We start from the raw sequence: 12,631 nt of genomic DNA, 5'->3' as shown, positions 1-12,631 counted from the left end.
GTCAGCAAAGCCAAGAGAGTTACCTAAGTACTTACTCACTTACTGTAAGACTCCAAATGTCGAGACTCAACTTCTCTCACCCAACTCTCAGGCTCTAATAAGCAACCTTGGAACCAGAGGGAGGGAAAGGCATGCTTAATGCTTCTCCAGTCCCCGTGCGCCCATCCGCCGGGCGCCTCATTGCCTTTCCGTCTTTAACCTTCCAGCCAATTAATGGACCGGGCCATGCTAGGTGCTTCGTACCAAAAACTCAAGAACTCGTCCACGCCTCAAGGAGAAGGCGAAGGACGAGTCTTGATATTCAGACACCCCCTTTCACTTCTTCTCTTGCTGTCTCTCCTCGAGCTTCCCGTTCCCACGCCCATCTCCACCTCTCATGCCCCCTTTTTTTCCTCCTGCACGCAGCAGCACCACCGCCGGGCCAGCACTCCTCACCTTCTTTCTCCATCTGCGGCGCTGATTGAGAATTCTAGGGCAGGGTCTCGGGCGTAGTTTGGGTCTTGAGGTTGGGTGGGGCGGGGCTGTCAACTGGCCCGTTCTTCGGTGCGACTACGACTCCGACTCTGCTGTACGAAGTAGCCGTACATGGCTTACAGGGGGGAGGCATGCCGCACACAGGGAGGAGGCAGAAGACCACTGACACTGTGTATCCGTCCGGAGACCTACCACAGCATGGCGGCGAGCAGCGGGCAGTGAGCACCCAGCTTCTCAGTTTTCCCGTATGTACGTCTGCCAGTGGCTAGGCAAGCGGACAGGACAGGGAGAGGCCGGCATGCAAGATGAGAGCTGCACATCCGCTTGCTGCACCACAACGGTAACTAGAGAATGCCAGAGGGCGTCTTTGGTCAGTCGATAGCAGACGTCACTGGAATCCAGGCGTGCCTGTCCGTTTCGAAAGCCTGCCGGGTACGGATACTCGTCCCTTCCGTCACGAACGGGTCGCTTCTTGCGAATAGGTGCCGACATTGTGATGCTCTAGTGATAGTCGCAGTTAGCCAGTTGCATACTTATCATCAGCAAATGAGCATCAGCCGAAACCAACCAGCTGTTTTTCACCACGCTCGCTTGCCCGATGACGATGGCTTCGCCTACCTTGACCGCAGGGAACCGTCTCAGAGGCTCAGACGCCTTACTTCCCTCAAGCACCGTCAAGTGTGAATGGTTCCGGAGCAGTCCAACGGTATCCGTAGGTCGGATAATAAAGGTAGCGCATCTCTGTGCTGTGTACGCAGTAGGCTTGACCTGGCGTGCCTGTGTCGCTGGGTGTGTGAGGTGCTCGGCTCGTGCATCCTCGTACCATGAGGTGAACGGAACAGGACCGGCGAGGGGCGTTGCGCTGCGCTGTGTACAATATCAGTAGGCTTCCTAGCGCAGCAGCGAACCCCATCCATCGTCAGCCATCATCACCTTCCCCATCCATCACCACTGTAGCCCGTCCATCGACATGACTGGCACACAAGAGTGGTACTTCGTACGCTGCATCTCGTCCCATCCCAATCCCAACCACAACCCACACTCACGCCCACTCCGTGCCATGCGGCACCAACCCCACACCAAACTCTGTCGGCCCTCGTTCGTTTTGAGCTCTATTCTTACGAGTGCCCTGTACTCCGTACTCCGTAGAGCACCCGCATCCTGCTAGTACCTTGGATGCTTGGCTGAAGCCTGAGGTGCACACCACAGTAGGCGAAGCAGCTTACATGGGTTGGCCATGCAATGCTTTTTTGCCTACCTGGCTGTCTTCAAGGTAACCTTGGATGGCTTGGCTGTCCGCGTTGCCTCGAATCCGAGTGCCCTTGCTTTCCATTCGTTGTCTTGAATCACTAGCCGCTGCAGCGCCTCTGGGTGGTCGGTCCATCCACGGCTGGCTTCTCATTCGTAACATCAACTTCCGCGAAGTGGCTTACTCCCGGTCGTAATGCTCCTCGGCTCATGATATGGATTCCTCTCCTCTTAGACCCGTTCGGGAACGCGGGCGTCCTTTTGCTCGGTCGTCGTTTTTGGGGCAGATTACGCCCACATTCGGCTTCCGCCGTGCCGCATGCTGTAGGATAGATTTCGGGATGAAAAGTCAGCATCCGTTTCCAAGAAGGATTCGCCTGCGCCCTCGCATACATCCAACAACATGACGGCCTCGTCAGAGGAATATCCTAAACAGCCCGTGATTTGTGCGTCTGCGTTCACAATGCCAAAATTGTGTTCAGCATCTTGACTTCTCCAAGTGATGCAGAAATGCAGCTCGAACAACGTACGGTTGTTGGACGGGACTTTCCGTCCCCTCCCACCTTCACAGGCTTGAGCTGTATTGACTCAAGCACACCTAACCCTCCTGGACCGAAAACATTTCAAAAGTTCAAAGTGACTTCCGTTGCGCGTACGGTGTGTGGTGTGTGGTGTGTGGTGTTGTTCGGGCATAGTCTTGTTTCGATATCGCCCAGGTCCCTGACTCTGACATGTACAGATACCTCAAAATTCTGTACTGTCTCACCACACGGCGAAACTTTGGAGCGTATGCTTGCAATCCATCCCATCAAAGACAGTAGTGGCTCCACGATAATTTGCGTTGTCATACGTATCGAATAGATGCCACAGGTTCGCGGCAGGTCAGACAGAATGAACACTGCGCGTTCGTGACCTTGTTGCGTATCCGCACATGATACATCAGCTTCTCAAAGAAACCGAAGTCGACGCCGTTGCCCTCATTTGTGCACAGGCTACGGTACAGCAGGTCAGATCTTCAGAAGTCGTCAAATCCCAGACGATACAGCCTGTTGAACTGAACCCAGGCATTAGTACAGTAGCAGTTCCATATCCGTGCCCCCACTGCCATGGTTCGATGCAAAAATGAGGCAGGCATTGGCATTCGAGTTGTGGGCGAAGAATAGTTGATCCAATTCAGTCCAGCTGCTTGCATGCAGGTCAATTCCTCAGCCGAGGGCAAAGATAGCAACACAAGACCGACGTGAGGTATGGTCGCTTGTGTCACCTTTTGTCCCGCATCAGAAACACGGCTGCTGACGGCACCGCACCGTCTCGTCGCCTGTTTGCTGCCGTTGACTCGGTGTAAATTGTAATCTAGATGTCGGTGCTAGTCGTGGTCGCTGGTGTCGTGGTGTCGTGGCCGTGGTGGGGGGACCAATACCATCTTGTCCCTTGCCTCGCTCCGTCCGGATAGCACACGTATTGCCGTGTGTACGCCGCCAGAAGTCCGTTTGCAGGGTCCTGTCCTGTGTCGCAAATGTGTACTCCGTACCCAAGGCTTTCAGAGCGCTAGGTAGGTGGGATGGAGCAAGCCAATGTCGGTATGCTCGCTGCTGCGCTGGTCCTCCACTAAGAAATCTCCATACCCTTTCGGTCCTGCGTTGACATTAATCATATGCCTTGCGCGCTGTGTAGCATTGCGAACTGTGGTCTGTCCAAGAACCCCAAAACCCCTCCTCGCCTTATCCTAGACTCTTGCCAGGCATTGAGACAACGCCTACTACTGAGAAAGGAATGGTGATCCAACTTCCAAGGTCGTGTGGGCGGCTGCACCGACCAGGTCCCATTCTCAAATGCGCGGGAGAGGATCGTCCTCTGGCCGGCCGAATCGATATTGCCGCAGTGTCTGTTCTTATCCAGGTTGTCTTGTGCAATGCCGCTTCCTTCATTCGTAGTTGTAGCCGGACCAGGGTTGCCAGGACACCATTGCTGTCTTTGGTCCTCTGTCCGCCGTTTTCTCGCCCGTCGGTCAACCCCTTGTCGTGCAAAGCGATTAAAAGAAATGAAGCAACAATACGGAGTAGAGTGATCCCAAATTGCAATCGAGCTGGGAGGATTAAGGAGGAGTCTGTCAGTCTCACTCTCATCGCCAACGCAACGGCAGCCTTGGTTACTTGATCTCCTCCTTCACCCCCAAAATAGAACGCGGCAGAAATGCTGAGCCCTGGCTTGAATTGGTAGAGGTGGTTAGCTCGGCTAGCAAATCAAATAACATACTATTCTCGCTTCGCTTTGCTTTGCCGGCAAATCTGCCAATAGGGCGAGAAGCGCACGCATCAGCTACCTCGCACCTCTCTCAAAAGGTCTGTAAGATCAACTTCAAAGCAAAATAGGATGTATCTCCAGCAAGGGTGTTGATCTATGGGGAGCTGTCGAGAACCAAGACGAAGTATTGATGATGTATGGAGTAGCGCTTCACCAAAGCCGAGACCATTGAGCATTACTTGCTTGCTGTTGCTGCTGCTGCTGGACAAGGCTGTCAATTTGACGACTTCCTAGATGCTTGGCCAAGGCGGTGGCTGATCTCTCTGATGTTGAAATCGGCCAATGGATTGTATCCGTACTCATGGCTGAACCAGTAAGGCAAGGCGCTAGGGAAGAGCATACAAATAGTCCACGGCCGATCCTTGGGCAAAGGAACTTGGATGATTCCGTGGCTCCGTCCGGCCCACGCCCTTTACGTTTGTCTCCTCATCGTGATGAAACGGCGGCTTGGGGCTCGCCATTTCCCTGCGTCAGAGGACTTGCTGTTGCGCGAAGGCAGTTTTGTGAGCAACCATCGCAAACGAGATAGACTGCATAATCACGGAAAAAAAAACAGGGTACCGAAAAAAGAGCTGGCTGTTCTCGAGGCTTCAAAAAGCTACGCATTCCGTCGAGGCACGTCATGCACAGGCCAGCCTTTGTACCATTACCTATCAGCTTGGACTCTGTGGCTGCTTGACCGGATCGTCGTCATGCCTCCGTCCAGCTTATCCACTGTCCCAGTCACGAGCTGGTTCGGTTAAGGAGTGGGCGCTGCGCTTGAAGGAATGGATGCACCTCTGACTGAGGATGAGGGTGGGTGAGTGGCACGCCCGTTTCGACAAGGTCTCCGGCCGTGGCAGCAACAACGGAGACACTTCAAATGACAAAACATCGGTAATACAGCGGCGTCATGGGCCACGCCGATCGTGCCGGCCGAATAGCTGGGCGACGCTGCGCGCAGGGGCACTGCTGCTCCGTCCATTGCGTTCGAATTGATGAGCCCGGCCAGGTCATTAAGATCCCTGCAACTTCAAACGACCCTGTTCGCCATCGATACTATACCCCGTGAGCGACACGCGAATGGGGGTTGTCTTACCCGCGTTTTCCCTGCCAGACTGCCAGACAACCGAATGGATGGAGCGGGCCAAAGTGGTTGCATTTACAGCAAAGATTTGAGGTACCGAGCCCCAGACATGTCATGTAAGAGACGCGGTCAATTAGCACGGGAGGGTAAGGCCACAAAGACTCTGCAACCACTGAGGTGGTGTTGGACGTCGTCCAGTCATCGGGGAGTACACGAGGATAGCGACAAGCATCATGACTGGTGAGGGGCCAACCAAGACGGACTCCTTGCAAACCTATCACTCAGTCAGGGTCAAAGAACAACTGTAATGGGACGAGAGGGGGTAGGCGTCGTAATAACTCAGTCAGCAACCGAGAGAAGAGGATACACCTCTGTTGTGCGGATTGCATGCGCATCAACGGGCGGCGAATGTAGGAGGATGCACCCTCTCCAAACGCCCCTATGGCATGTCTGTTGCGTTGCATGTTGAGATGTTTCCCCAAAGAGAATGCATAGTTCGAGTTTGATTCTCAGTGACCCCGCGAGGCCTGCCGACAGAGCTCCAGGGATCTTTGTCAGGTACGGGGAGTGCTTGTCCACCTCATTCATGTTGAATCCAACTTTAGTAACGTGCAGCTGGGGTTTGTCAAAGGACTATGAGATCTCGACCCAGGCTTGTCCCACCCAAGTCCAAAGGCGCCGGCGCCGGTCTGCGACGGAGGAACAAGCCGCGGTGCTTCTTATTAGAGCCCGGCTCGTAGACACACACAGAGCATATCTATCGATGTTTGCCTGGCTCGTCCGGAAATTCGGGCATCAGCTGCACCTTCCGTGAGTGAGAAGTGAGAAACGATAGGGAGAGGGAGCAGAATCCCATTCGTCGGTCGGGCTTCGTCAACAGGCGCTCAGCATTCCTTGCTCGGCCTAACACATCGTTCCCTTGCCGGCTGTGACATGAGACCGAGATCGTGAATACCTAGGCCGTGTTCAACTTCACCCACGTTGCTGTTGAGAAACGCTTCGCCTGCATAGCTAAGGCCATTCTGTGTGTGTCGGAGAAGAAGAAACGTGAGCAAAGTACTAACCTGTGTTACTCGATTTCAGCCTCGTCGTTATCAAATAGGTTGACTTGGCAAGAAATCTGATTCCCGAGTACCCAGCGGAAAATAATAATGCTCCCCTTCTGGAATGCATACTTCGGCCGTGGGGAAACGCACCATGCAGATAAAAGTGAGGTCAAGGGCTGTGAGCCTTGACCAGCCAGCCTTCATCGCACCACGCAAACGAACCGACGCGAAGGCCAATCATGCATGCAATCTTCTCATTGACTCTGCGTGGAACCCTGACTCTAATCGAAAGGGTGTGTCCGTAGGCTTCGTCTTCCGTTTTGTCGCCTAGAAAATAATATCAGCGTTGCGAAGAGATGCTCCCCACAGAATGGGAAGCGGTGGCCCAAGCCACACCTCCTGGGTGACTTCTGGGACAACGTCGAAAGCATGTCACAAACAAGGGTACGACTTTACGAACAGGTTTCAATCGAACGGCGAATTCGCCCTCGCCGCATCAATTTCGTGGTGATTCCCAGCCGACTCTAGGGCTATTCTTCCGCTTCTCATGTTTCATGGGGACGTTCTTCAGGTTTGACAGCCTAATGAGGGAGTCAGCATCAAACTTATGTTGACTTCGTTCAACGGGCACTTTGATTACTGACGCCAGATATTGAAGGTAGATACGGCGTAACGCTGCCCGCATGTGGCTTGTCATTCGTTTAGCGCAGCCTGTTGGTGTGGTGCTCGGCCGGTCGATCGGTGGAAACAAACCTGACTGTTTGATGGACGCCTTGAGTGTGTCAATAAAAGCTTTCCCAGGTGAAAAGGCTGCAGACCACATGTCGCCTTGCCCACTATCCTAGCTGGGATCACGACACGGAACTGGGTTCTGCAGTCTGACCACTAACCCCATATTGCGTGCACCATCGTCTAGCACGCGGAACGTCAATGTGATGCGCGACCACCTACCCTTTGCTTCCCATATACATGCCGGGCTCGATGGGTATCAACCTCAATTTAGTGGCGTGGGACGGATACGAGACTTTGAGCGGTCGCATTCGGTACGGTGTATCAAATTCGGCGAGCAGGTCTTTCTTTGTGTATGCTTGAGGGTTCTGTCAATAATGAAGTATCCGTCTGTCCGCAGGGCACCGCCTCGACATGCTACCCCGACCGGGCTTGAGATTTGAAGACTTGGATAATAATCATCGGGGTTTCGAGAAGCTGTTGCGAACATTCGGATACTCCTCCAAGTATTGGCCTATTGACACAATATGAGAGTCTGTTTCTTTACTTGGGCCATCCATCAGGCGGCGATAGGCTGATGGCGTACTCCGTGTATGATTTGCAATCCTTTGTTGCACCCATCTCCGTACCGTTTCCAAATGTAGGCTCGCCGGTTATGCACATCGACAACTTGCCCGAGCCGGAGTCGCAATTTTTGTTACTTCCTGGCGAGGCAGAGCATATACCTAGTAACGCTTGGGAGTTGGTGCAGAGGGTTTAGATTTTGAACCACAATTGGTCGATATCGCAATGTTGAGCGGGCTTTCGAGCCTTCCAGTGTGGGAGGGGCGTGTCTGAAGGATCCAGAACACTGTGTTAAATTCTTGCAACCCACAGAGTCCCCATACTCCATATCCGGTCTCTACCGTGCAGCTGTCCAGACCGCTGGGCGGCATCCAATCAAATATCGCAATTGTTCGCACATTCAACCACTTCAACGGTGTGGCAATGTAGGTACTCGCAATGAGCACAGGGAAAGGATTTGCCAGTCGTTGCCAACAAGAAGGGTCGGCCAGGGATCATGGACTGGCTCGGGCCTCCGTGTTTTCCGCCGTGTAGGCCGAAGTGTCCATAATTTACGACCGCTGAGATGGCCGACTTGGCATTGCCAGTTTTTTGTCAATAACCGGGGCCTTTTGAGGCATTTGGAACCTTGACAGCGCTGCTCAGTAGAGCCCTCGACGTAAAGGCAGTCGGATTTCATGGATGTGATCACAAGACTGTGATACATCATACAGCCCTTTGCTGTTCAAACCGGGTGGCATTGTCATCTTTGGTTCTGGACGTCGGAGCTTTTGACCGTGTCGAAGTCATCTAACCGGCCGGCGGGGATGGGGCGGCTAAGAATGGATGGTTTGCTTAGCAGACCATGATCTGGCCAGCAGCCACGCTCAGAACATCTCAGAACCTCGCAGAGCCAGTCATGCCAGTGTACTGGCTTGGAGAGGCCAGCAAACTGTGCCTCGAGTGCTAGAACGAATTAGCGTTACGTTTATAGCACGCATTGTCGAGTGAAAGCGGCCGGGGTGTCCCTAGCAATTCTCGTGTATCCGTAGATTTGGGTGCGAACTCTTTGCTTACATAGTGCGAAGTGAGCCCAGATTTGATCTATTTGTCCCGGAAGCTCCTGCGATGCCAAATTACAAGGTGCTCCAAGGGTCGAGGGCCGAGTGTGTCAAGGCCTCAAGGGTCCTAGAGTATTGAGCCAGGCATAGCGAGTTGACGCTCCCTAGTATGCTGACTAGGTTGCTTAGGCCAGAAGGCTTCGTCAACTATACCTTACATTGCCTTTCGGCAAAGAGGTCTTTCACAGCAGAAGACTAACTGGTAGTGTAGGTAAGACAGGCAGGCCACAATAAAATGCAAGCTGGACCCATGGCCAGGGGAAGGAGGGTGCACTTGGTAGGCGGGCGCGTTTGCAATAAGGGGAGTGTTGAGTCTCGACAAGAGTTGAAACCAACCCTGAACAATGATCGCCAAAGACCTCGTCTAGCCCCATTCCTTCTGGACAGTGTTGGCGGTGGGTTGGCAATTATCGGCGGTGTCGTGGGTGTGTGGTGAAATCCACAGAAACCTGCTGAACATGTGCTGAAGGAGCAATGTAACTGTAAACCGAGGGTGAATCGATGGACGAGAGAATCCCTTTGATGGCATGGCTTGCATGGCTCCTTCTGGTATCGTCCGCGGTCCGCCTGGCTCGGAGGTGGAGGGGCGGTGCCATGCTGTTTGTCTCACACACGATGTATCCGTACAGGGGCGATAGCATGAAGCCATCCCTGGCTGCTTGAAAGTGCTTGAAAGCTGGCGTTGGCGGGGTCCAATGTGCATGGGACCACTCCAGACGGATACTGCGTAAGGCCAGAGAGCCCGTCAACCGCTGCGGCTGGAAGTAGTTTGGTCCTTGGTCTGAATAACGCAAGGCGGCACAGCCAAACGACGCCGGGCCCTGCTGACTCGATGGCCTGGTGACTTGATCCGCGTCTCTTGAGGGGTGACAGGTACGACAGGGTACAGACATGGTGACTCTGATCTTCGCCGAGGGTTTGTGGTCGTTGGCGGTGCTGGTTTCGATGTTGGCGATGTTGATGGTGGTGGAGGTGCATTTGATTTTGGATTCTTCTTTGCAGGTGGCTGACTCTCTGGCTAGGCGGTGCCGGCGTCGCTGCTGATACATACCTACACTACATGCCGAGTGTGGCAGTCAACAAAGGTAGATTGAAGAGATGGAGCGAGGATATTGATGTTGAGGTCGTCGTCGCAACCAAAGTGGTGTAGAAGGAAGAGAGGAATTCCATCTCCCATGCATGCAGTTAATGTCACTGATCAGGGAAGATGAAGTTGCTGCCTCGGCTCCGCCCGCAGCATCTGTCAAGAAGAGGCAAGAGGCTGCTCCTGCTCCGCAGGTACAGTGTTGTTCTTTCCCATTCGTACCTTACCTTGCACCTTCTGCAGCTTCCTCGACATGAAAATTAAGTCCCGTTTAGGTGGTGCAGGCGATGCTCGTCACCTTCGGACCTTCGTGCCTTCCCCCTCCAAGTAGGTACCTACCACGCTACCTATCCGTACCTCACCAACCAACGTTATCTGGAGCAGGCAGGCAGGTGCCAAGTGCACCTCAAGAAAGGAAGCACCCAACACACTCTCACCTCTTTCCTTGGAGGCAGCGCAAGGAAAGAGGTATCCAATGAGGAACGCCAGGCTGTATCCCCACGGTACGTTCTTCCCGAGGTATCATGGTATCGCTTACATAATGTTCGTCCCTTGATTGCTTAGGTAATGAACGAAGTTTAAACCTGCCTGCCTTCACGTTCACCACCACCATCCCTTCACCTCTATACCAGTCTACTTTACTTCAATTTGAACCAACGTTGGCCACAAATCTCCATCACCCATGCAAAGCTGCATTTTCCAAAGCCCAAGCCAGTTTCGTATCCCTTCCCGGCTTGCCCAGGACTCCAGACCAAAGATCCTGACGGACATGCTATACGGATTACCCTGGCCATCGCAGCACATACACGGGGGCAGCTAAATGCTCATGCCACCACAACCGATAACACCGGTCGATATCAGCCACAACATACCGAATGTAGGACACAGAGTCGAACACAGATCACTCGCTTCTGTCTCGCGTCTAGCGCCTCAATTCCCAACATCGCCAGCACTGATTGTTTCGACCCTGGCAGCCTGGCCCCCATAAGCCTCTTCGTCTTTGATTGCCCCCATGGCTTAACAAAAGACTCTTCCATTGATTGTCCCCTCTTTGGTCTAGGTACTCCCAAGACTCCGTAGATACGGATACTACCTAGCCGCTTTATGGCTCGTTGCTGTACGGTTGAGCTACCCTGCTCCATGCCGTGTCTAGCTAGCCTCATCCAGACTGGACTGTCGCTACTCCGTACTTCAATGGCATACCTAGGTAGTTATTCTCAGACTCCCCCAGTATCCTCACTTCTGCGTACGGATAATATTACTCACCATCCCCTTTCAACTTGAGCTCGGACACCATATCTGTAGTCGTCCAACCAACGACGCTGGGGGCAAGCCGCCTTCGACCGACGCATACAGACTAATTAATACCCCCCAGGGCCTCAATAGCTGCATGACAGAGTCAGTCGGCTGCCCGCTTGCTTTTTTCCTCCCTCAGTCACAATCACATCAGCGGCCAGCCCTTCTCGACGCTCACGCTGCTCGAACTCGGCCTCGGTTGCGTCTATATGAAAACTGACGGATGAAGAGCGGTATCGTTTTTCACGAAGCCATCCGCATCGCTATTTCTTGCTCCGAACCGTACTCCTGTTACGACCGATGCAAGTTCTATCAAAACGTCTCACCGGCGCACCTCGTACTTGGTTGTCCGTCACACCGCGCTTGGAATGATCGAGGTCGGCTCTTCCAGGTTCTGGGACCTAGGCATCTGTATGTATGTACCAATACTGGCTCGCTCGTCTGATCTTATCCCTGGTACCCTTGGTCGCGGCACTCCAGGTTGGCTTCGGAGAGTCTGCCGCACCGAAGCACCGGCCGGGCCCATCTGGCGCTACCATTGTGTCACGAACTGCGTATTTGTCCACGGCACCCCCTTTGGCAGATCACCAACTCAGGTTTCGGCTTCCATTGCATTTCGCCAACCAAAGCCTAGTCCGGCCAGCCTGGTGCCACATATCCGACATTGACATGGTGTCAGTCCTGCATTCAAGACTCCATCTGACCTTCTGGCTTCACTTCATATAAACATGTTTTTTTTTCTTTTTCCTCCTTTTTCTTCCTAGCTCGGGACACTGTGGAGGTGGGTTCGACAAGTCTCAGCTGCCCAGTCACACTGATTATCTGGCACGTTGATAAGCCGGTCATACCGGTATCAGAGAGGAACTAACAGCTCTCGGCGCCAGGTGGTGGGGACGGCTTAGTTCTTCTGTTACTTCCATCATCATGGCATGGCCAAACCTAGTTTGACGAGCAAGTTGGAGTCAGACAACATCTCCACCGCGGAACAGGACATTTTATTGCCGGTTGCTTCATCGCCGGCGTCATCTTTGGGGGATAGGTCTGTTGACTGTTCAGATGATTCGCAGCAGCAACAGTCCCGAGCCGCTGGGAATGCCTCCGTTCCCAATGATAGACATCCATCAGTCGACCACCCACTCGTTGTGGAGCTAAGTAGTCGTGACTGAAGCCAGCGGAGCATGGCAAGCCCTCGGACCCTCCAACTCGAAATGTCGAAGTGTTTTGGCCCCTACCTGGACCCGGCATGACATGCAAGTCTCGAAAATCCATCTCACTTTGCCTCCCTCCACCCCAGCAGCCCTCACTTTGTTGCATCTGCAAGGACAGCCAATATCAATGGAGACGGTGGCTGAATGACGAAGGGATTTGCAGGCACGCATTTCCTCACTTTCTTCCTTGCTTACCGGACACTCCATTCATTCCGACGCACATAGTCTTTACAGGCTACATCAATACATTTGGCCATCAGAAATGACCACCGCCTATCCGTGCCGAAAGACGAATCCCCATTTTCACGAATTCACCCCCTATTCCCGGTTTAGCCTCGATCCTGTTTTCGTCTACGGGCGATTAACGATGGGGCATCAGGCCCATCGCAACTACTCAGGCAGATCACGCTGAGTGATGACGCCTCCCCACTGGCACACAAAAGCCTCTGTCTCCATTGGCAATAGCCTTCCTGCAAGGCTCCAACCAGTTTTGCTGAGAGACCATCCGTAAT

The 12,631-nt window shown here is 53.4% G+C and overlaps 3 protein-coding genes across 3 annotated transcripts; 1 reads left to right on the top strand and 2 right to left on the bottom strand.

Moving 5' to 3' along the window:
* Positions 1–3,179: 3,179 nt before the first annotated feature.
* BDP81DRAFT_54185 (uncharacterized protein) lies at positions 3,180–3,943 on the bottom strand. Its single transcript, XM_060595966.1, has one exon. It carries the CDS (start codon positions 3,846–3,848, stop codon positions 3,444–3,446), a length of 405 nt encoding a protein of 134 aa, XP_060443487.1. The 5' UTR covers positions 3,849–3,943; the 3' UTR covers positions 3,180–3,443.
* A 306-nt stretch (positions 3,944–4,249) lies between these two features.
* BDP81DRAFT_54173 (uncharacterized protein) lies at positions 4,250–4,886 on the top strand. Its single transcript, XM_060595965.1, has one exon. The coding sequence runs from the start codon at positions 4,407–4,409 to the stop codon at positions 4,767–4,769; it is 363 nt and encodes a 120-aa protein (XP_060443486.1). The 5' UTR covers positions 4,250–4,406; the 3' UTR covers positions 4,770–4,886.
* Positions 4,887–8,467: 3,581 nt separating this feature from the next.
* BDP81DRAFT_432156 (uncharacterized protein) lies at positions 8,468–9,716 on the bottom strand. The gene has a single exon (XM_060590748.1). It carries the CDS (start codon positions 9,578–9,580, stop codon positions 8,939–8,941), a length of 642 nt encoding a protein of 213 aa, XP_060443485.1. The 5' UTR covers positions 9,581–9,716; the 3' UTR covers positions 8,468–8,938.
* Between the last annotated feature and the right edge of the window lie 2,915 nt (positions 9,717–12,631).

Source organism: Colletotrichum phormii (genome assembly GCF_030913505.1).
Source record: "Colletotrichum phormii strain CBS 102054 chromosome Unknown BDP81scaffold_14, whole genome shotgun sequence".
NCBI lineage: Eukaryota > Fungi > Ascomycota > Sordariomycetes > Glomerellales > Glomerellaceae > Colletotrichum > Colletotrichum phormii.
The sequence above is the reverse complement of the archived record's forward strand: the minus strand, read 5'-3'. Positions and strand labels throughout refer to the sequence as shown.

Bases quoted from the DNA above. Each gene is read 5' to 3' on its own strand.
- BDP81DRAFT_54185 (XM_060595966.1), bottom strand. From the start codon at position 3,848: ATGAGAGTGAGACTGACAGACTCCTCCTTAATCCTCCCAGCTCGATTG.
- BDP81DRAFT_54173 (XM_060595965.1), top strand. From the start codon at position 4,407: ATGATTCCGTGGCTCCGTCCGGCCCACGCCCTTTACGTTTGTCTCCTC.
- BDP81DRAFT_432156 (XM_060590748.1), bottom strand. From the start codon at position 9,580: ATGTATCAGCAGCGACGCCGGCACCGCCTAGCCAGAGAGTCAGCCACC.